The sequence below is a fragment of the Phoca vitulina genome, unplaced genomic scaffold (assembly GCF_004348235.1).
Source record: "Phoca vitulina isolate PV1807 unplaced genomic scaffold, GSC_HSeal_1.0 scaffold81, whole genome shotgun sequence".
In the NCBI taxonomy this organism is placed as follows: domain Eukaryota; kingdom Metazoa; phylum Chordata; class Mammalia; order Carnivora; family Phocidae; genus Phoca; species Phoca vitulina.
The window spans coordinates 1897214-1917513 of NW_022589784.1; the positions used below are offsets into that span (position 1 = coordinate 1897214).

Sequence of the window (20300 nt, forward strand, 5' to 3'; positions counted from 1 at the left end):
GGGCCCGGGGAGGGTTGTGTTGGTTCTGGTCCGGGAGGGACTTAGTAGTCCTCACCGCCCCTGAGCCTGGAGAACGGCACCGGCCCCAGGCCCTCCTGCGGGCTGCTGTCCACGCCTCTCAGGACAGCGGCCCCGTCTGCGGGGCTGTGCGCGTGTTTATGGTTAATAGCTTCGTGGAGGTAAAATTTCCATGAAAATCACACGTTTAAAGTTTCGACACTCGTTTGTCCTCGTGGAAGCATCACCACACTCAGGACGACACAGCGTGACTCCCAGTTTCCTGGTGGCCCTGCCGCGCCCCACACGGCTGTTCACCTGCTTCTGTCCCTGCAGGTACGGTCCGTTCTCTTACGGCTGCGCGAACCGCTCCGTACAGGATGTCCTCGCTGTGGTTTTGTCTGGCTTCTCACGCCGAGGGTCATTACCTCGAGAGGCGTCCTTGCGGGCCCCTTATTCTTGGTGCATGCGATTGCATCGTATGTGAATGTTTGTTCATTCACCTGGTCCACTTTGGGGTTGGTTCCGGTTTGGGGCTGTCGGGAGTAAAACTGTGCGCGTTTGTGTGCCTGCCCTTGTGTGGACGTGGGCTTTCAGCTTTCTAGAAGTGGATTTCAGCTGTTCGGAGAGGCGTGAAGTGGCCTCTCACTGGGGGTTTACTTTGCTTCTCCCTCATGGCGAACGAAGTCCAGCCGCTCTTGACACGCTTGCTCGCCGTCCGTGTGTCTTTGGCGAAGAGCCTCCTACCCGGGTCTGCTAGCAGAAGTACTTGGAACCGGAGATAATTACGTGTTTAAAAGATTACTAGTTGTAATAGCGGCAAACATTAAACACGTGGGAATGAGCAGGACAAGAGACGTGCAGCTCTCTGCCCTGAGAACGCAGACTCCTGTCGAGGGAGGCGAGCAGAGAGGGGTTGAGCTTGTTCACCGAGCAGAGAGGCTCGGGAGACGCCTGCTCTCCCCCCGCCAGTGGGTCTACGGACACGGCGCGATCCCGATTAAAATTCCAGCAGACTTTTCTTTCTTGTAGAAACTAATTTATGATTCTAAAATCTATATTAAAATGCAAAGAAGCTCAAGTGGCCGAGGAGGCCTTGAAATCTGGAGGACGTTCACCGTGCGTGACCCAAGACTGCTAGGAAGCCACAGTCATGAAGCTGCGGTGTGGTTTGGGCACAGCGATGGACAGAATCACTGGTGGAGCGGAAGAAACCGAAGTCCAGGAGCAGACCCACACGTAGGAGACGTCTGCGTTTGCACTGAAGGCATCGCGGCAAGTTGGGGGAAGGAGGCCCTTTCCAGCCAGCGGGCCTGCATGTGCTGAAGACTGAGCCTCGATCCTCCAGCTTACACTCCGCGCGAAAATGAGCTTAAAATGGACCGTCTAAAAGTGAAAGGCCAGCAAATATCTCCGGTATGTTCTCCCAGCCCCCATGCGGCCTCTCACCCGTGGGAGTCGGTGGTATTTGCAGAATCAGTGAAGCCAGCAGGCAGACTGCAGTGCGGGTACGTCCGCAGAGTGGCAGGGCCTCGCCACACGTAGACATTCGAGGCTCTCGCCTCAGAGAACGTGCTAGAAGGTCTCTGGATGGAAGTCCTTCTGAGATGTTGGACAGGTGTCTTGATCTCCTAGACAAGCCTAAAACTAAAATCGAACAATATTGAATATTCTATTGATGACCGGAGGAAAGTGCCCCAGAATGATGCATCCAGAGAGGGTCGGAAGAAGCCAGGGTCCTGAGGTATGACCAGTGGCTGAACAAACACTCTTGACTACGGAGTTTTAGCGCTCGGAGACCAGTTTCCTGAAGTAGGCCAAACTGGCCATGGTCTGAGGATTGCACTGTTGAATCACCTGCACAACTTCCATCGTATAGATTTAGGAACCCTGCCTTCGAGCTTGTGTATCAGTAGACTGTGGGGACGGGGGTCCGGGGTTATGGGGGGCAGTGTCCAGTAGAGAATAAGGAAGACAGCCGTGCGGCTACAATGGATGTCACTCAAATTTCCCACATGAAAACATCTTTAGGTTATGGTTTTTGACAACAATACAGTAAACTTTGTCGCAAATAACAGAAACGTAAGCGTGAAAGCGCTCGCCAACAATGAAAACTTAGGCAAATAATGCATCTCAACCTTATCTGTAGTGTCTGAGAGAGCCAGACCAGGGAAGGAGGTCAGGGTCCCTCTGCGTGGGAGTTTCAGCTCCCGGGGGTGCTGTTCTGGAGTCTGAGGCCCAGAGAGGTTCCCTGAGCGGGGGAGGCAGAGATGTGGGGGGCACGGTTGGGGGTGGTTCCTGCGGCGCCGTGTGGTGGAACTAGATGCTGGTGCCTGTCCTCACTGCCCGTCAGCCCGTGTGAGCAGAGCAGACTCCGGGCCTTGGGAAAACCGCCTGGCCCGATGAAGGCAAAGTTAGCTCATGTCAGCCGCCGGGACTCTGAGGCCTCTCCTCCAGCCGAAGGTGGGGTCTGCCCGTCTGTCTGGGTGGTCCACCCAGGAGCTCGTGTTGGGACCGCGTTACTAGGGAGCTCCAGTGATGACGAGCGTAATGGACACCCGCGCCTAGGACGCAGCCTGGTGGGGCGGCTGCCGACGTCTCCGCAAAGACTTCGAAGCCTGGGATATGGCGCGCATCCCATGTGAACGGCCGGTAAACTCGGGCGGTCTTGAGAAATACGTGAGAGGATGAGTGGGTACCAGCCTCAGCTTCCCTCATCCGGTCAAAGTGGAGTGGGATGCGGTTCCCGTATCTGCGTGGCTAGGGTCGGAACCAGAGGGCGGCCGGCTGGGTAGTGCCACGGAGCCCACGGGACCACAGGGCAGGGTTACCGCACCATGTCCCTGGGCGTGGGCAGGCCCTGGAACGCGTTGGCCCCGGTGAGGAGCTTGTGCTTCAGAAAACATCGTGGCCCAGGTGGCATCAGGCAAGACCCAAGTGGTCCCCGGAGGGCTGGGACATAGGACTAGATCTCTTGCCCGGCCATAGCACATCCAGACGGCGTCTCCGAGGAGAACGGACTCTACGTGTCCCGGAGTAGGTCGCGGTACTGGTCGATCGTTCTCTGTAGGATAAAGACCAGCGATCCAAGGGCTGGGCTTACAGATGGGGGTGGTCTCCCTTGAAGACTGGAGAAGCACCATGTCTCCCCCCCATATCCTGCCCTGTCCCCCATCCTTCCATCTCAGTGAGGGGCCCGTCTCCAGCTGGTGGGATGACGATGGGAAGGGCAGGAGGCTCGGGACATGAAGGCCTCGGACCTCCAGCCTTGGTCCACCACAGGGGCCGTGGCGTGATGTTTCGGCTCCTGGATGGAGACCAGGGAAATCCAGTCTTTACTTAAAACATCGCAAGTACCTCAGGAAGTGTTGAGATGATGAGCTTTCAGTGCTTATTCTGTCGAAGTGAAGAAATCCAATGGTTCAATGAAACGGGCAAAAAGAGAAGTGACGGTTGTGTTAATGAGGACAAACCTCACCTCGTCCAACAACAAGCGTTCCTACCACGTGCATCCGTACCGGCAAGACCGCAGCAGGGTCCGGGGACAAAGAAGAACCTTCTGAGCTGGAGTCCGCTCTGGCTTGAGAGATTTCATCAAGTGAGCGCCCCACATACACGGTCCCCCCCACATACACGGACACCCCAGGGGTGTCTGGAATGCCGGCTTCCCAGGTCTTTGTTTTACTTAACTGTTGGTGCATCACATTATCCCCAGACTTGAGACAGCAGTAAATAGGATCTTACAGTTTCTTTGGATCAGGAATTTAGAAGCCGCTTAGCAGGGGCTTCTGGCTGGAGGTCTGTCATGAGGTTAATGCGGTCTGAACACCAGCCTGAGGCAAAGGATCCGCTGGCGGGCTGGCCTCCCGCATGGCTGCCCGCGGGATCCTTGGCAGGGGCGAGCGAGTATCTGCGGGCGATGAGGAGGCTGGCTTCTCCCAGCACGCATGACGGTGTATGTGGGAGCTACACGGGGCGTGAAGGGCGGGAGGAGGGGTCGCTGGGGGCTGGTCTCCCCAGGTTCTCCAGGCTCAGAACTCTCCCTCTTTGTTCTTTTTAAAAGGAAAATATATAAGACCGACTTAGCCGTTTGCATGCGTCATTTGGTTCCCAGGCTAGAGAGGTGGTTGGAAACACGGGAGAGAAGATGAGAAAAGTGAACCATGGTGTACATGATGAGGGGTGACGAGCCAGGATTCGCGAGTAGATTGAAGGGGCAGGGGTTACCCAGGACAGCGGTCACGTCCCGGAAACTGCAGTCCGACTTCAGTGGTTTCCACTAGCATACAGGCAGTCCCCTCTGTACCGGGGTCAATAGGGTTCATCTTTTTCTCAACAAGACTTTGTGGAAAAGTATGATTTATTGGTTAAATGTCATTCTTTGATCCAAGATGCTTATGGCCCTCAGAACCTTACTCCATACCCCTCGCAGGGTGTTCCGGCCAGGCCTCGGTGTGATAACGTGGCCTGGGGGCAAAGACGCAGCCTCGCAGCCCCGTGCTGGACGCCGGATGGAGACGGTCTCCCCGGCCACCACGACCTTGCTCTCGGTCCTGCGGCAGGTGGGGAGGAGGGAGCCCGGATGCCGCAGAACGCCAGCATGCTGGACATCAGGAACTCGGCTTCACCACCGTGAAGCTGCTCGGGGCTGGGGGCCTGCGCATCCCGGGACGCAGTAGAAGGCAGTGACTGAGCCCTGGCTGCACGTGAGGAGGACGTACCCAGGCTCGGGGACGGGGGGGTGTCTGTGTCAGTGAAGGGGGCAAAGTTCCCAGCCAGACCTCACAGGGAGCCGGGGATCCGGGAGCAGATGGGAATGACGGAGTTAAATGCCCCTGTTAGCACCCGTGGCCTCACTCCCTTCCCTGGTGCAATGACCTGAAGGCCAAGACCACAGTGATGCTTTGGACCAAAACAGTGGAAACAGCCATGGTAGAAACCACTCTGAATGCAGTTTGACAGCCGATGAGGCGTAAGGAGCAGGAAAACAGAAGGTGAAGAAGGTGAGCAGGATGGAGCTGAGGGTTCGGTGGTTGGCCTTGACCAGGAGAGGGCTCGGTGCTCCACGGAGACCCCAGGACCACAGCCGTGAGCCAGAGCCGTCCCCAGTGGTCTCTGTGAGCTGGGAAGCTCACCCCCTCCGGACACAGCAATCCCGCTCACGGTTGGGGTCCCGGGGTGGGTGGGGGGCTGGGCACCTCACACGTTTCTCTGCGTCCGATGAAAGAAGCAGAAACCACCACCTCCACGCAGCATTTTGTCCTGATTCCCAGGATGAAGATAGGCCCGTCTACCCAGTAAGGCTGCATGATGTCCACGTCGTGCACTCGCACATGGTTTTATCAACAAAATATTTCCTCTCCTTTCGCTGTCTGTGTGGACGGTGGCCTCTTCTTCCATTGTCTCTCATTTTGAAATAGTTTTGGAAATTATCCTCTTAGACCTTAGATATTACTTCTCTAGGTCACAGACCATATATACACCCTTCCCTGACGAGGATTATTATTATTTTTTTCCATAAGAACACACCCTAAAAAAACAAACTAAACTCAGAGACCACATTTGTGGTTACCGTAGGCTGGGTGGGGGGTAGAGGCAGTGGGGCAGGGATGAGATCAGTAGGCCCTGGGGTCTGATACACAACAGGACCAGAGTTCGCACCCCTGTGTGGTCTACAGGGAAGCTGCTAAGGGTTCTCATCACAAGTGAGATGGATGGTGACTGCTCATCATTGCACAATACATGCCTTATACCGCAAACTTACACACTGCTCCACACAAACTTACACATCCTGGGATCGAGCCCCGCTTCGGGCTCCCTGCTCCGCGGGGAGCCTGCTTTCCCCTCTCCCTCTCCCTGCTGCTCGCCTTGCTCATGCTCTCAAATAAAATCTCTCTCTCAAATAAAATCTTTAAAATAATTTTTAAAAAACTGGAAAAAGAAAGTTCTCATAACCAGAAAAAAATTGTAACTATGTGGGATGGTGAACGTGTTAACTAGTATTACTGTGGTGATCATTTGTGTATCTATAAACATGCATATATATATGTGTGTGTGTGTATATCACTATATATATATATATTTAGTGATATGTATTATATAATACATGTATGGTGATATATACATATCACTATGTATAAAATTACTACGTTGTACACCTTGTTTTTTAAAAGATTTTATTAGCATGAGCAGGGGGGATGGGGCAGAGGGAGAAGCAGAAGCAAACACCCCGCTGAGCAGGGAGCCCGATCCGGGGCTCGATCCCAGGACCCTGGGACCATGACCTGAGCTGAAATTGGACGCTTAACCGACTGAGCCACCCAGGCGCCCCTGTTGTACACCTTAAATTTACACAATGTTATATGTCAATTATATTTCAGTAAGTCTGGGAAAAAGAACAATTTATTAGATATTAGGGAATTGTTTGTTTTTAAAGGTGCTCATGATATTAATATTAAAATGGTATTGTCATTTAATGATATCATTTTCAGAGTTACATGCTGAAGCATTAAAGGGTGAGATATTATTAGGTCTATAATTTTTTTAAGAGAGTGTGTGTGTGGTTGGGGGGAGAGGCAGAGGGAGAGGAAGAGAGAATCTTGAGCAAGCTCTACACCCAGCGCAGAGCCCAACACAGGGTTTGGTCTCATGACCCTGAGACCATGACCTGAGCCAAAATCAAGAGTCAGATGCTTAACTGATGGAGCCATCCAGGCGCCCCTGGTCTATAATCTACTTTAAAATATGTCAGAAATACAGGGGCGCCTGGGTGGCTCAGTCGTTAACTGTCTGCCTTCGGCTGAGGTCATGATCTCAGGGTCCTGGGATGGAGTCCCTCATCAGGCTCCTTGCTCAGTGGGGAGCCTGCTTCTCCCTCTGCCCTTCACCCTGCTTGTGCTCGCTCCCTCGCTCTCAAATAAAATCTTAAAAAAAAAAAAAATTAAGGGACGAGGTTTTTGGTAAATAGGTACAAGAATTTGAAAGAGCAATTTGGCCTGGCAATGGGTATTAAGGGGGGCACGTACTGCATGGAGCACTGGGTGTTATACAAGAACAATGGATCGTGGATCACCACATCAAAAACTAATGATGTATTGTATGGTGACTAACATAACATAATAAAATTAAAAAAAAAAAAAGAAAGAGCAATTTGGTAAGGTGTGTCAAAGGCCCTTAAAATGCAAGTATATGCATATGCAGGTGGATCAGTATCCATTTCCAGGCATCTGTCCTGCAGAAATACTAGCCCAAGTGTGCAAAAGTACATACACAAGGATATTCACGGTGTCCCTCCCTTTTGCTTGCAGTGGATTTCTAGGTGGTATCCCACCTTCAGTTCTGATCCCCTCCTACAGAAGCACCACTAATGAAGTGACTACTTAAACATGCAAATCTGATCACGAGACTGTTTAAAATTGATCACATGTGCTCTGGATAAAGTCCAAACTCTTTAGCCTAGCAGGAAATGCACTTTTACCTACTTGAAATTCCATAAATGCTCCAAACTCTCAGTTCCCTGTGCACTTGAGCATATTCTTCCCTGACCTGAGTATCCCTCTCTGGTGGTAAGGGTGTTATGGAAATTGGATGGCACCCTCAGGGAATGATGGAAGAAAAACGAGAGAACAGTCTCCAAACGTGTGGGTGTGTTTAAAAAGAGCCAAAAGAGATCCTGCAGCATTCTGCAAGACTGGGAATTGTTACCACCTTTGACCTGAAGGGAAAAGAGGAAGAACCAATCCCGGAACCCAGCACGAGGGCAGTGCAAACCATGACCCAGCATCCTAATCATCTTCCCCCTACTTGCTGATCTTGTGCTACTGCTCCTACCGGGTCAAACCCAAATAGAAGCCAGAAGGCAGAGCTCGGTTGGTATAATCCATGAAGGTCAGTTTCCCAGTGCAGAGGGTGGGGCAGAAACTCAGCTCAAGCATCATCTCCTCTGGGAATCCTTCCCAGATCCTTCAAGACTGTCCTGTTCATGTCCTGTGTCCTTGTCCAGCTCCCTGTACAAGATTCTCCTACGACCCTTCACAACGTGGCGAAGGACTCTGTTGATTTGCCATCCTTCATTCATTAGACTATGAAACCCCAGCGTGATATCATTGAACCAGAAGGCAAGTCTGAATTCATGGGCTCAGAATTAAATCTTGGCTCTGTGGCTTACAAAGCCTTTACTCTTCAGCACATCTTCAATTCTTTTAGTAAAGTCGTGGTCATGATCATACTCCATGGAGTTGTCGTGGGGGTTGAAAGCAAAAGTTTCCTCAAAAGACCTTACACGATAGAAGAGACTCGGTGTGTGCTAGCGTATTGGATATGATCTCTTGATGGCTGGGCGTGACTTTGGGATGAACCTTCCTATGTGGAGAAAGTTACATCTCATGGATACTCTACTTTTGAAGCAGGACTCAGAACTCCCATTAGAACGCTTCTCTGCAGCGTGCAGGCATGCGACCCCTGAACCAGAGAGTCCTCAGCGGAAAGCTTCTCTTTGGAACTGAGCAGGTGGGGGGGTCAGGCGTCATGTGGCTCTTAGTCCTGACGTCAGTGACGACAGCAGCTTCCTTTAGAATTTTGTCAAGGTAGCAACAATGGCAACGTTTTTCTTTTCATGTCTGCCCTGCAGTGTGCCTGACTTAGATCTGCTGACAGCCTTCTGATCTCTGCTGTGTCCACTGAAAGCACAGATACAGTTTATTGCGATGGAAAACAATTCTTAATCAGTACCGGTCTCCCTCCGTTATCTTGTTTCAGCACCTGGACAGCTCATCTTCATCTGTTTGCTGTGTGGCTCCTTTCTCTGAAACTTGAGTTTTGGCTTCTTAAATCAAGTTGCTGAATTGCATTCGTGTTCCGTGGCATTTCGAGAGTAGGGAGTTCCTGATTAGCCATTAGGTAGGATTAGCTGGGCAGTGGTGAGGGCATTCCAAACAAGTGAAAAGTCCAAATAGTTATGATGGGTTGACAGAATGCATTTCTGAAGAGGATGAAGGAACTCACGGTATAAGATAAAGGGGCACGACACTGCAGGTCCACTGGACTTTCTACAGGTGCCCACCTGTCTGACTGGAAGTCTCCCTGTGTGGACAAGGGGTGCAATCACGGCAGTAGGCAGGCATCCCCTCCTGAGGGTTTTTCATAAACCCAGACAGGACCACAGCCCTGGCTGCGCACAGAGTGGGCAGTCTGAAGATGAGAAGTTCTGCCAATAAACACGTGTCTAATTAGCAACAGACAATGTGTCAATGGCTCACGAAGATAATGATAGTGTTTTTACATAGACAAAAATTATTGTGTTGCAGACCCGATGGTCACAATACCTATGATCAGGGAAATAACTGGTAAGTGAAAATGGGTCCATACTTATGGGCAAAAAATGTATGCCAAACCATATTCCACAGCTGGGTGGAAGCCATATGGGCCAAGTGACAATTAAAATCACACTTCCAAAGCACAGGAGATGTGGGTAGCATGAAAATACGTAATTAGATCACACAATAAGACACCCATCAGATTGGAAGCATTTTAAAAAGTGTGATAATCAGGATTGGGATAAAGTATGAACTGATAGAAGTCTTAATGGAGAGCAATTTGATATTATCTATCAAAGTTTAAGATGTAAAAATACACACCACCCCAAAATTCCATATCTAGGGATCTGATAGAAGTATGTGCACATTTGGTTAAGTTGTATGTAAAACATTCATTGCAGCATTATTTATAATAATGGAAAATTTAAGACAACTCAAATGCCCACCAATAAAGAAATGGTTAAATTAGAACAAAATATGTAACTTAAATGTAGGGGGATGTTCATTTAACATGATACATGGTCTAGCCCTGTGTATCTGCACATTCATACAGTTTGGTTTAAGAATGCAGTCTATTTAATCTATAGGAAATCATAAGGTTCCCCGCAGGATGCTATCTTAATAAAAATTAGTGAAAAATGTATCTGTATGTTTGAGTGTGGTATTTCTGTAGCCGCTGGACAATGAGTAAGGAAGAAGTCTATAATTATATAAATTGAAAGATTTTTTTTTCATAAATATGGACCTTGAAATGAGACACAGGAGTCAGCTTGCTGTGATGAGAATGCTCTCCTCAAATGTGTGCGTGAAGTATAAATCCGGCACCGCAAGGGCGTCCAACCTCGGGAAGCCTCACGGCCCGCTCAGTCACGTCTTCCTGGACAGTCGAGCCTTGACCCTGCGGTGCCGGGGATCAAACCGCCTCGTTTCATCTCAAGTCCCAGTCCTGGTGGAAAGTTTCCATGGTTAAGAATATCATATCATGGGGAGCCTGGGTGGCTCAGTTGGTTAAGCATCTGCCTTCGGCTCAGGTCATGATCCCGGGGTCCTGGGATGGAGCCCCGCATCGGGCTCCCTGCTCAGTGGGGAGCCTGCTTCTCCCTCTCCCTCTGCTGCTCCCCCTGCTTGTGCTCTCTCTCTCTCTCTCTCTCTCTCAAATAAATAAATGAAATCTTAAAAAAGAATATTGTATCGTTCCACATATTTTCTTTTCTGGTGCAAAGAAACCTGGTCACCAGCACTGTTGTTAAAATGGATGTTCTTCCAATGGGGATGAAGCTAAAAGATAAACATTCAGCAATGGAATATGAGCTTCCCGGGGAAATATCTTAAAACTATCTTGGCCGCTAGACGTGGGGGAGGAAATCCTGTACCTCCTTCAACCTCCAAGTTCATCACAAATTTTGTGTGTGTTGTGTGTTTTGGTATCAACTGAGATAATGTATGAAAACAGCACACAGAAAATCACGCACATATGTACATTTTTATTAACATGTATAATGCTAGTTGAAAATGCCAGTCATCCCCTGATGCTTGAGGACAGGGATCGAAGACATTCTCTATGCATTAGATAGATTCAGAAAATCCAGACTACTCCAGGATTTAGGATGTGGTGTGTTAACCAGGCCTTTTATTTGTGATGCTTTCACATCTGCGACCTCCCTGACCCTGGAGGGACAGCCCCTCCCAGGGCTAACTAATTCCTGAGGCTAAGTCTCCTGCCGTGCACCTTTCATATGCAAACCAATCAATTCAGAGTCCCCATCCCATCCCCTCCTATTTGGGGCTCTCACACTCTGGGTCACTATCCCCCTGCCCTAATCATTCCAGGGCTAGTTGCCAGACAACTAGGGATGCCCCTACCCTCCAGACCCCGCTGAGATTATTCATGTCAGCCAATCCTAAACCTACTGTTTCTAATTGCCTCACCTGTTTCTTCCCAGGGAAACCACAATAAAGGCTCCCGCCCATGTTCCCCACACCCCTGCCTCTTGACGGACCCTGGTGCTTCCCAGAGTGCTCCCCACCAGTGGTGTGCCCCCTCGACTAGGGAAGTGTCAGCAATAAACTGTCTTTTCAATGGCCGCTGTCTCCTGATCTGTTGGCCCCTCCATACCTGAGTAACAATAAAACCTACATTTAAAAACTCCTGGGTAGGTGAGCCTTTAAGAGCCAATGTGTTGGGGCACCTGGGTGGCTCAGTTGGTTGGGCATCTGCCTTCGGCTCAGGTCATGATACCAGGGTCCTGGGATTGAGCCCCACATCGGGCTCCCTGCTCCGCGGGAAGCCTGCTTCTCCCTCTACCTGCCGCTCCCCCTGCTTGTGCTCTCTGTCAAATAAATAAAATCTTAAAAAAAAAAAAAAAAGAACCGATGTCTTGGGGCGCCGGGCTGGCTCAGTCGGTGGAGCATGAATGAGACTCTTGTTTTCGGGGTGGTGAATTTGAGCCCCATGTTGGGGGTAGAGATTACTTAAAAAAAAAAAAAGAACCAATGTCTTAATTTGTTAAAAGGAAAGAGCCATAACTAACCCTGTACGTGCTCACAGAGTTAAAGAAGAAAGTATATAAACTCTTCTTTAGAGTAGTTGCACAAAGGGGGACTTGGATCATTTCAGACCATCAGTAAAAGACATCATGGCTGGGAAATGCATTCTACTGGCCAAAGTAGATTTGGGTGGTTATAAAGACTCTGGGCGGCAAAGGACAGGCGCTGAGTTCTGCTCTATAAGATCTTCTCACCCAGAGGCACCATCTGCTCCATGGCCATTTCTGCATCAAACACTCATTGTCCTTGCCTAGAAAACACAACCACAGATACTCCTACAACTCTTGAGAAAAACACCAGTTCACGAAAACCGAGCCCCCTTTGTCCTTCTGGGGACATAGTGTCACTGCAGGTATTCTCGAGGGACTCTGTAGGTTCTGAGGCTCTAAAGGCCTCGGAGGCAGTTTTGTAGTTGGGACAACATCAGCCTCTTCGAGTTCCCCACAGACCCCATTTCTGGTTGGGGGAGCAGCGTCTCATGGGGGGCATGGGCCACGGCACGCCTGGCATGGTAGACATGGTAGCTGGAGCCAGACAGGGTGCTGTCAAAGAAGTGCGTGTCCTCCAAGGACGCATGGCGTGGGCGTCCCTCCAGAACCCTGCGGGCAGATCCTGGGGGTGAGCACTTGAAATAAAATCACCAGAGTTTACTAAGGACAACGTCTTCTGGGTATTTACAACAGTTAACCGTCTGTATAAAACGTGAGAAACCAGGGACTTCGTGGCTCTGGTGTGAAGAGGCGAGTCCCTTGGAAAGCGTCAAGCATGGAGTCTTTCCCACTGGTGGTGAAATCCCACTGGGTGACCCACACCTTCTGTGTGGTGACAGTATTCAACCCAGCTACGCGGAGGTTTGTCAGAGAACTGTGTCCCCATAAACAATAGTCGTGACTGTCAAATCGATGACTCTGGAAAGTCCATGCTGAGGAAGGCTGGAATTGATCCGTGGTCGGCATCCTCTCTGTGTCAGCTGTGCAGATAGCTTTCCTGACCATTTCCTCTTTCAGATCCCAGAGGAACCACTTCCCTTTCATATCCTCTGAGACAAACAGCCCCACCCAGGTCTGGCCAAAATGCAGCAACAACACCACCATGCCCAGGGCCAGAGCAGCATCCCTGGAGGCCATCTGATACAGAGACGGAAACTGACCTTTGTCACTCAAGGGCAGATCATAAGGCCATATGTGATCTGAAGGGGAAGAGAAAAGTGGGGTCCGTTTTTCACTCAATGGAAGCAACATGAAGGAGAACACTGTGCGGTATACATCATTAACCAATCACACATGTTTTGTATGACTTGAATCCTTTTGGATGTATCAAAAAATTTTTTTAGGGGCTGGGTGGCTCAGTTGGTTAAGCGTCTAAATCTTGATTTCAGCTCAGGTCTTGATCTCGGTTGTGAGATCGAGCCCCGAGTTGGGATTCTCTCTCTCCCCTTCTCCCTCTGCCCCTCCCCCCACTCTTTCCCTTTCTTAAAAAAAAAAGTTTATGGCTCAGAATATAATGTATCTTAGCATTTGTTCTGTGTACATTTGGGAAGAATGTGTGTTCGGCTGGTGTTGGGCAGAGTGTCTCATAAATAGCAGTCCAGTCAAGTTTGTTGATAGGGTTGTTTAAATCTACACCTTTGCTAATGTTCTGCCTAATTGTTCTACTAATTATTGAGAGAGAGGTGTGATAATTAATTTTACCTGTCCTCTTGGCTAGGTTATGGTACCCATTGTTTGGGCAAACATCAGTCTAGATGTTGCTGTGGAGGTAATTTTTATTTTATTTTTATTTATTTTAAAGATTATTTGAGAGAGAGAAAGAGAACGAATGAGCAGGGGGAGGGGCAGCGGGAGAGGGAGAGAATCTCAGGTAGACTTCCTGCTGAGTGCAGAGCCCAACATGGCACTGGAACTCATGACCCTGAGATCATGACCTGAGCTGCAATCAAGAGTTGGACACAACCGACTGAGTCACCCAAGTGCCCTGCAGTGGAGGTAATTTTAAATTAATATTTAAATTAGTCCACTTTGACTGAGGCATATTATCCTCCATAATGTGGGGGGCCTCATTCAATCTGTTGAAAGCCTTAAGGAGGAAAGACTGAGCTCTAAGGAAGAAGGAATCCTCCCTCTAGACGGCCTTTCGTCTTGAGCTGCAACATTCACTCTTCCTTGGGTCTCCAGCCTTCCCTGAAGATTTTGGACCTGCCAGCCCCCACAATCACATAACACAATTCCTAAAAATTAATCACCCTCTGTAACTCTGGAAACCCTGACTGCTACAGGGAATACTAAAATCATCTCCAACTATATCTGTTTCTCCTTGCAGTTCTACCCATTTTTGCTTTGTGTATTTTGAAGCTCTGTTAATAGTTGCATAAATATTTTGGATTGTTATGTCCTTTTGACTTATTTGACACTTCTATGATTACAAAATGATGTTTTTTTAATCCATGGTAATATTCTTTGCTCTGACATCAGCTTTGACGGAAATACAGCTACTTTTACCTTCTGTTGACTAGTATTAGCATGCTGTGTCTCTCAATTTCCTGTTCTTTCTAACCTATTTGGTCTTCATATTTAAAGTGTATTTCTTGTAGCCAGCATATTTTTGGGTCTTACTTTCTTATCTGACAATCTCTGACTTTTTAATTCAGGTATTTAAACCAGTAACAATTAATGTGATTTTTAGTATGGTTAACTTTGAGTCTGTCGCCTTGCTGTTTATATGCTAGTCACTTCAGTTTACCCTTACCCTCTTCTTCTGCCTTCCTTTGGAGTAACTGAGTATTTTTTATGATTGTATCCTATTTTCTTGTTGATTTATTAGCTATCACTCTGTTTTGGTATTTAGTTTGTTAGCTATGTTAGGGTTTCTAGTATACATCTAACCTGTTACAATTTGCCCTCTTGTGATAGGACTTCATGTGTAAGAACCTTGCAATAGTATACTTCCATTTCTCCTTTTCCAGCCTTTCTACTATTGCTGTTCCATTTACTTTTGTATTTAATATAAATCACTCAACACACTGCTGTTATTTTTTTAGTAAGCAAGACTGAAAACTTAGGATGGTCAGCAGCAGCTCAGAGGACTATGAGGAGGAATAGGTCCTCCAGTCCTAAAGGCAGTCTGGGCAGCACATCTTCCATGCCACAAGCTAAGACTGGAAAAACCAGACTGGAAAAGTGGTTTGAAAATTATTTAACACATTGTCTTAGTCTGTAAAGGTAGCTTTAACAAATGGCCCTAGACTGGGTGTCTTTCATAACCATTTGCTTCTCACAGTTCTGGAGGCTGGAAGTTCAAGATCAGGGTACCCACACCAGCAGGTGAGAACCCAATTCTAGGTTGCAGATAGCTGACTTCTTCCTTCCATGTCCTCACATAGTGGGAGGGGCGAGGGAGCTCTTTTGGGTCTCTTTTATAAGGGCACTAACCCCATCCGTGATGGCTCCACCTAATAATCACCTCTCAAAGGCCCCACCTCCTAATATCATCAGATTGGGAATTAGGTATTAACTTGTGAATTTGGCGGGGGGGACACAAACATTCAATCATAACACACTTTATGTTTATTATTGAGTTGGCTTGGTCCACATGTGACACAAATTTATCCAACCACTGGGACCTTCTACCTGATGTTTATTCTACTTAAACCAAAGCCACTCAAAGACTAGATTCCCAGTTCAGGCTTGAAACAAGTAAGATGCAACTCTGGAGAAAAGATCCTAATCCATTTTGCCGGAGTGCCTGTTGATCAGGAAGTGTTGTCAACTTCTCTCCATTTCAGGGGACCCTATTTCTTCTATAAAGAAAAACACGCAGCACAGGGCTTGGCCATTGCATAGAGAGAAAAAGAGTGAGAAAGAGAAATAAATAGGGGCCCTCTGTACTGTTGGTGGGAATGCAAACTGGTGCAGCCACTCTGGAAAACAGTATGGAGGTTCCTCAAAAAGTTAAAAATAGAACTACCCTGGGACGCCTGGGTGGCTCAGTCGGTTAAGCAGCTGCCTTCAGCCCGGGTCATGATCCCAGGGTCCTGGGATCGAGTCCCACATCAGGCTCCTTGCTCAGCAGGGAGCCTGCTTCTCCCTCTCTCTCCTTCTGCTTGTGCTCTCTCTGTCAAATAAATAAAATCTTAAAAAAAAAAATAGAACTACCCTACCATTCAGCAATTGCACTACTAGGTATTTACCCAAAAAATACAAAAACACTAATTCAAAGGGGTACCCCAATGTTTATAGCAGCACTATCAACAATAGCCACACTATGGAAAGAGCCCAAATGTCCATCAACTGATGAATGGATAAAGATGATGTGAGATATATATATGTGAGATATATATATATGAGATCACACACACACACACACACACATAATGGAATATTACTCAGCTATCAAAAAGAATGAAATCTTGCCATTTGCAACGGTGTGGATGGAGCTAAAATGTATTATGCTAAGCAAAATAAGTCAGTCAGAGAAAGACACATACCATATGATTTCACTCATATGTGGAATTTAGGAAACAAAACAGATGAACATATGGGAAGGAAAAAAAAAGAGAGAAGGGGAAAAAACCATAAGAGACTCTTAACCATAGAGAACAAACTGAGGGTTGATGGAGGGAGGTGGGTGGGGGATGGGTTAAGTGGGGGATGGGTATTAAGGACAGCACTTGTGATGAGCACTGGGTGTTGTATGTAAGTGATGAATCACTGAATTCTACTCCAGAAATGAATTTTTTAAAAAGATTTTATTTATTTATTTGATAGAGACACAGCAAGAGAGGGAACACAAGCAGGGGGAGTGGGAGAGGGAGAAGCAGGCTTCCCGCTGACCAGGGAGCCGGATGTGGGGCTCAATCCCAGGACCCTGGGATCATGACCTGAGCCGAAGGCAGACGCCCAACGACTGAGCCACCCAGGCGCCCCTCCAGAAACGAATATTGCATGATACATCAACTAACCAGAATTTAAATAAACATTTGAAAAAGAAAAACAATAGTATACTGAAAGACATATAATACATATCATGGTTTGGGCCAATAATCATCATAATTTTTAAAATGTATAATTGATCACATATTTATATAACTTATTGATATTATTTTATCATTAGATGGTTACATTTTACTGTATTATACAGAATATCATAGTTAATTATAACAATATATATTATGAATCTATGATACATTAATATATTAATTATGGTAGTTTTATTATTTCAACATATTATTAATAACACAAGTCAATCTATCAGTACTACTAATAAATATCCTTAGAACAGTTTTACCAAGTAAAAAATGGATTACATATTTACATAACTTGTTAATAAATAGGCAAATCTTTATGTCTCAGGCATCGTGCCAAATACATCACTCGCATTTTCTCCCTCATCTAGGGAGAGGCCAAGCGCTGGGCGCATCTGCCGCCGGGCAGGAAGCTTCTCCGTCCTGCGGAGACACCGCCCGCCCGCTGATGGCGCTGTGACTCGACTCGTCGCCCCAGAGGGACGGGGGCCCCCAGCGCCACGCCCGCAGCTCCTGGGACTTGTAGTTCGCGGCCGCGTGGTGCGCAGGCGCACTGCCGCGTCCGTCCTGGGCGCGCGTGCGGGGGCGGCGGCGGCGGCGGCGCGGCGTGAGTTAACGGGGCGGGGGCGCGGGCCGGAGGGAGGAGGGGTCCGGGACTGGCACGGGGACCGCGTCGGCGCGGCGGGCCGGGGTGGGAGCCGGTGGCGCCCGGGCGCCGCGCTCCCGGTGACACCTGCGCCCGTCCTGGGGCGGTGTAGCCGCGGGCGGTGCCGCGCGCATTCCTGGCCGGCCGCGCCCGAAGCAGGTGCGCGGGGTCCGGGCGGGGGTCCGGGCGGGGACGGGGTCTCGGCGTTCCCGTGGAGGCGGCACGGGACAGTCGGCAAGGCCGCGCAGCTCCCAGAACGGCAGAGTCCAACGCTTCCTTGCGGGAGCCCCCGCGTGAGACCCCCGGGGGCGCGCGCTGCCAGGAGCGGACGGCAGCTCGTCCAGCCCAGACTTGGAAGGGAAATGGAATGAACGTGTTTGCTCTTGAAGGCAGAGAGGGGTTGGAACGGCCGGACTTCCCTGGGCTAGCCAGGGGTCTCCCCCGGGGCGGTTCTGCCTGTGTCCGTCCCCTGGGCAGTGTCTGGGGACATTGGTGGTTGTCATGGGGGGGGAGGGGAGCGCCTTTCATCGAGGGGTGGGGCCAGGGGTGCTGCTCACACCCCGCAGCGCCCGGACGGCCCCGCCCCAGAGAAGGATCCAGCCCGTGTCCACAGCGCCCGGGGGGTGGGGGCGGGGGAGACCCTCCGTTAATTATCCGGAAAAACACTTGAGTCAGATCCCTGCTCACTAGATAGCAGAATAAATTCCCAAAGGGTCAGACGGTACGAACCAGAGAGACTCACCCCAGGGTCTGTGTCCCGTGCTCCCCACTCCCCTCAGGGTGTGCATTTAATTGTGTGCAGCATCCTAGGGCCTCAGGAGGGCAGATCATCATGGCACACGGAGTCTCTTCGGGCGGATGGGATCCCCGAAACCAGCGAGCTCTCATTTGGGAGTGACTGTCCCTAGGGGACCGTGGGTGATACCTGGGGGGAGACCCTGACTTACCCTGTGGCCCTGTGGTTCTAGTGGTATCGAGGGTCCACTCCATTTATGCCCAGCTGACCCGCCAGGGGAGGAGGAAGCAGCTGACCATTCTGCCAGTGTCCCAGCACCAAGCCCTCCAGTCTCTCCCCTTCCCTGGGGTGCATTTCCTTGTTCTTGTGAGGAAGTCCTCATCGGGCCTCATCCGGCCTTTCCTGTGGATCAAGGATGAGTTTCTGTGGTTCAAACATTGAGAGGGAAAATGCTGAGCCATGTGCCACAGGCCTGGGTGAAGGAGGGGGCGGGCGAAAGGGGCCACTGACATGCACCACGATTAGGAGGGTCTTCAAACCTCTAGAGGCTGGCAGAGAATTGGTCTGGAAGAGCTAGGAAGGGGCCGGGGGACCTGGACCCATTGCTGTGAGCTGCAGTGTCCCCAGAGCAAAGGCGGAAGCGCATGCAGTGTGGGGGCCAGGGTGGTAGATGCGTTCCGTCCCCTGCACGAAGCTCCCGGGCAACAAGGCTAAGGCGAGGACCAGAGCCCTCCCTCTCTGTTTGCCTCTGGTGTTTGTGAGCGTCCTGGGGCGGCCGGAGCAGAGCACCACGGCCTGAGTGGCCAACGCAACAGAAACCTCCACTCTCTCATTCTGGAGGCCGGAAGTCCGAAGTCAAGGCTCGGCAGCGCCCTGCTCCCTCCGAAGGCCCGAGGAGAGGATGCTCCCTGCCTCTTCCAGCTTCTGAGGGTCCCTCTCAACCCTCAGCGTCCCTTGGCTCGAAGCTGTGTCACTCGTCTCTGCATCCACTGCCACATGGCCTTCTCCCTGTGTGTCCGTGTCTCTTTTAAGGACACCGTCCGTCATCGTGCATCAGGGCCCGCTCGACTCTAGGATGATTTAGTCACATCTGCAAATTTCCTGTTTGCAAAGGTCACTTTCACGGGTACTGGAAGGTCAGGCCTTGAGCGTATCTTGTAGAGCACCTGAGTCAGCACCGGGCAGTGTTTTCACCAGCAGGTGCCTGCTCAGGGTGGAGCACATGTGTCCTAGAGAGACACCTGATGCCCCGGGCATCTGGCCGGCCGGCCCTCTGCCCTGCAGAGCTGAGACCACGTGCTCCCGGTGAGTCGGAGCCAGCTCTCCGGCGAATTCTGCAGCACGTCCTCTCTGGCTCCCTGCTTAGGCTGTCAAGCTTTTGTTCTAGTTTATCTCAGTTTCACTTCATAAATGGTTTGCAAAAGAAGTTGGCATCACAGATCATGTCTTCCTTGATAATTTATTTTTTTTTAGTTTATTTATTTGACGGAGAGACAGCGAGAGAGGGAACACAAGCAGGGGGAGTGGGAGAGGGAGAAGCAGGCTTCCCGCTGAGCAGAGAGCCCGATGCGGGGCTCGATCCCAGGACTCTGGGATCATGACCTGAGCCGAAGGCAGACGCTTAACGACTGAGCCACCCACGGGCCCCTTCCTTGATAATTTAAACAATTACTGGTCCTTCCTGGAGTTAGCCATGATACCATTTGGTGTATATCCTTGCCAGCTTTTGGCCATCTTGCAATATATTACGTGTGTGTGTTATATATATATAGTTATATATATTTAACTGTTGACAAGTTTTTGTTTCCAGGTTTGTTAGTTTTATTTTTTTGGTAATAGCTTTATTTAGATGTAATCCACATCCCATACAGTTGGTTCATTTAGGGTATGCAGTTCAGTGACTTACAGTATATGCACAGAGCTGGGCAGTCACCATGTCTGTCTAATTCTGGATCCTTTCATCATTCTCCCAAGAAACCCTGTCCCCGTGAGCCGTTACCTCCCAGCCCTATTCTCTAGCCCGTGGCAAAAACAGATCTA

General features: G+C 49.6%; 1 protein-coding gene across 1 annotated transcript in view; it reads left to right on the forward strand.

Moving 5' to 3' along the window:
* The window catches only part of ZNF554 (zinc finger protein 554), a 33473-nt gene that overhangs the window by 940 nt on the left and 12233 nt on the right, over window positions 1-20300 (forward strand). Inside the window, exon 3 of the mRNA XM_032394563.1 lies at window positions 17357-17485. Within this exon, the coding sequence (XP_032250454.1) occupies window positions 17357-17485 (129 nt within the window). The remainder of the gene's footprint in view (window positions 1-17356; window positions 17486-20300) is intronic.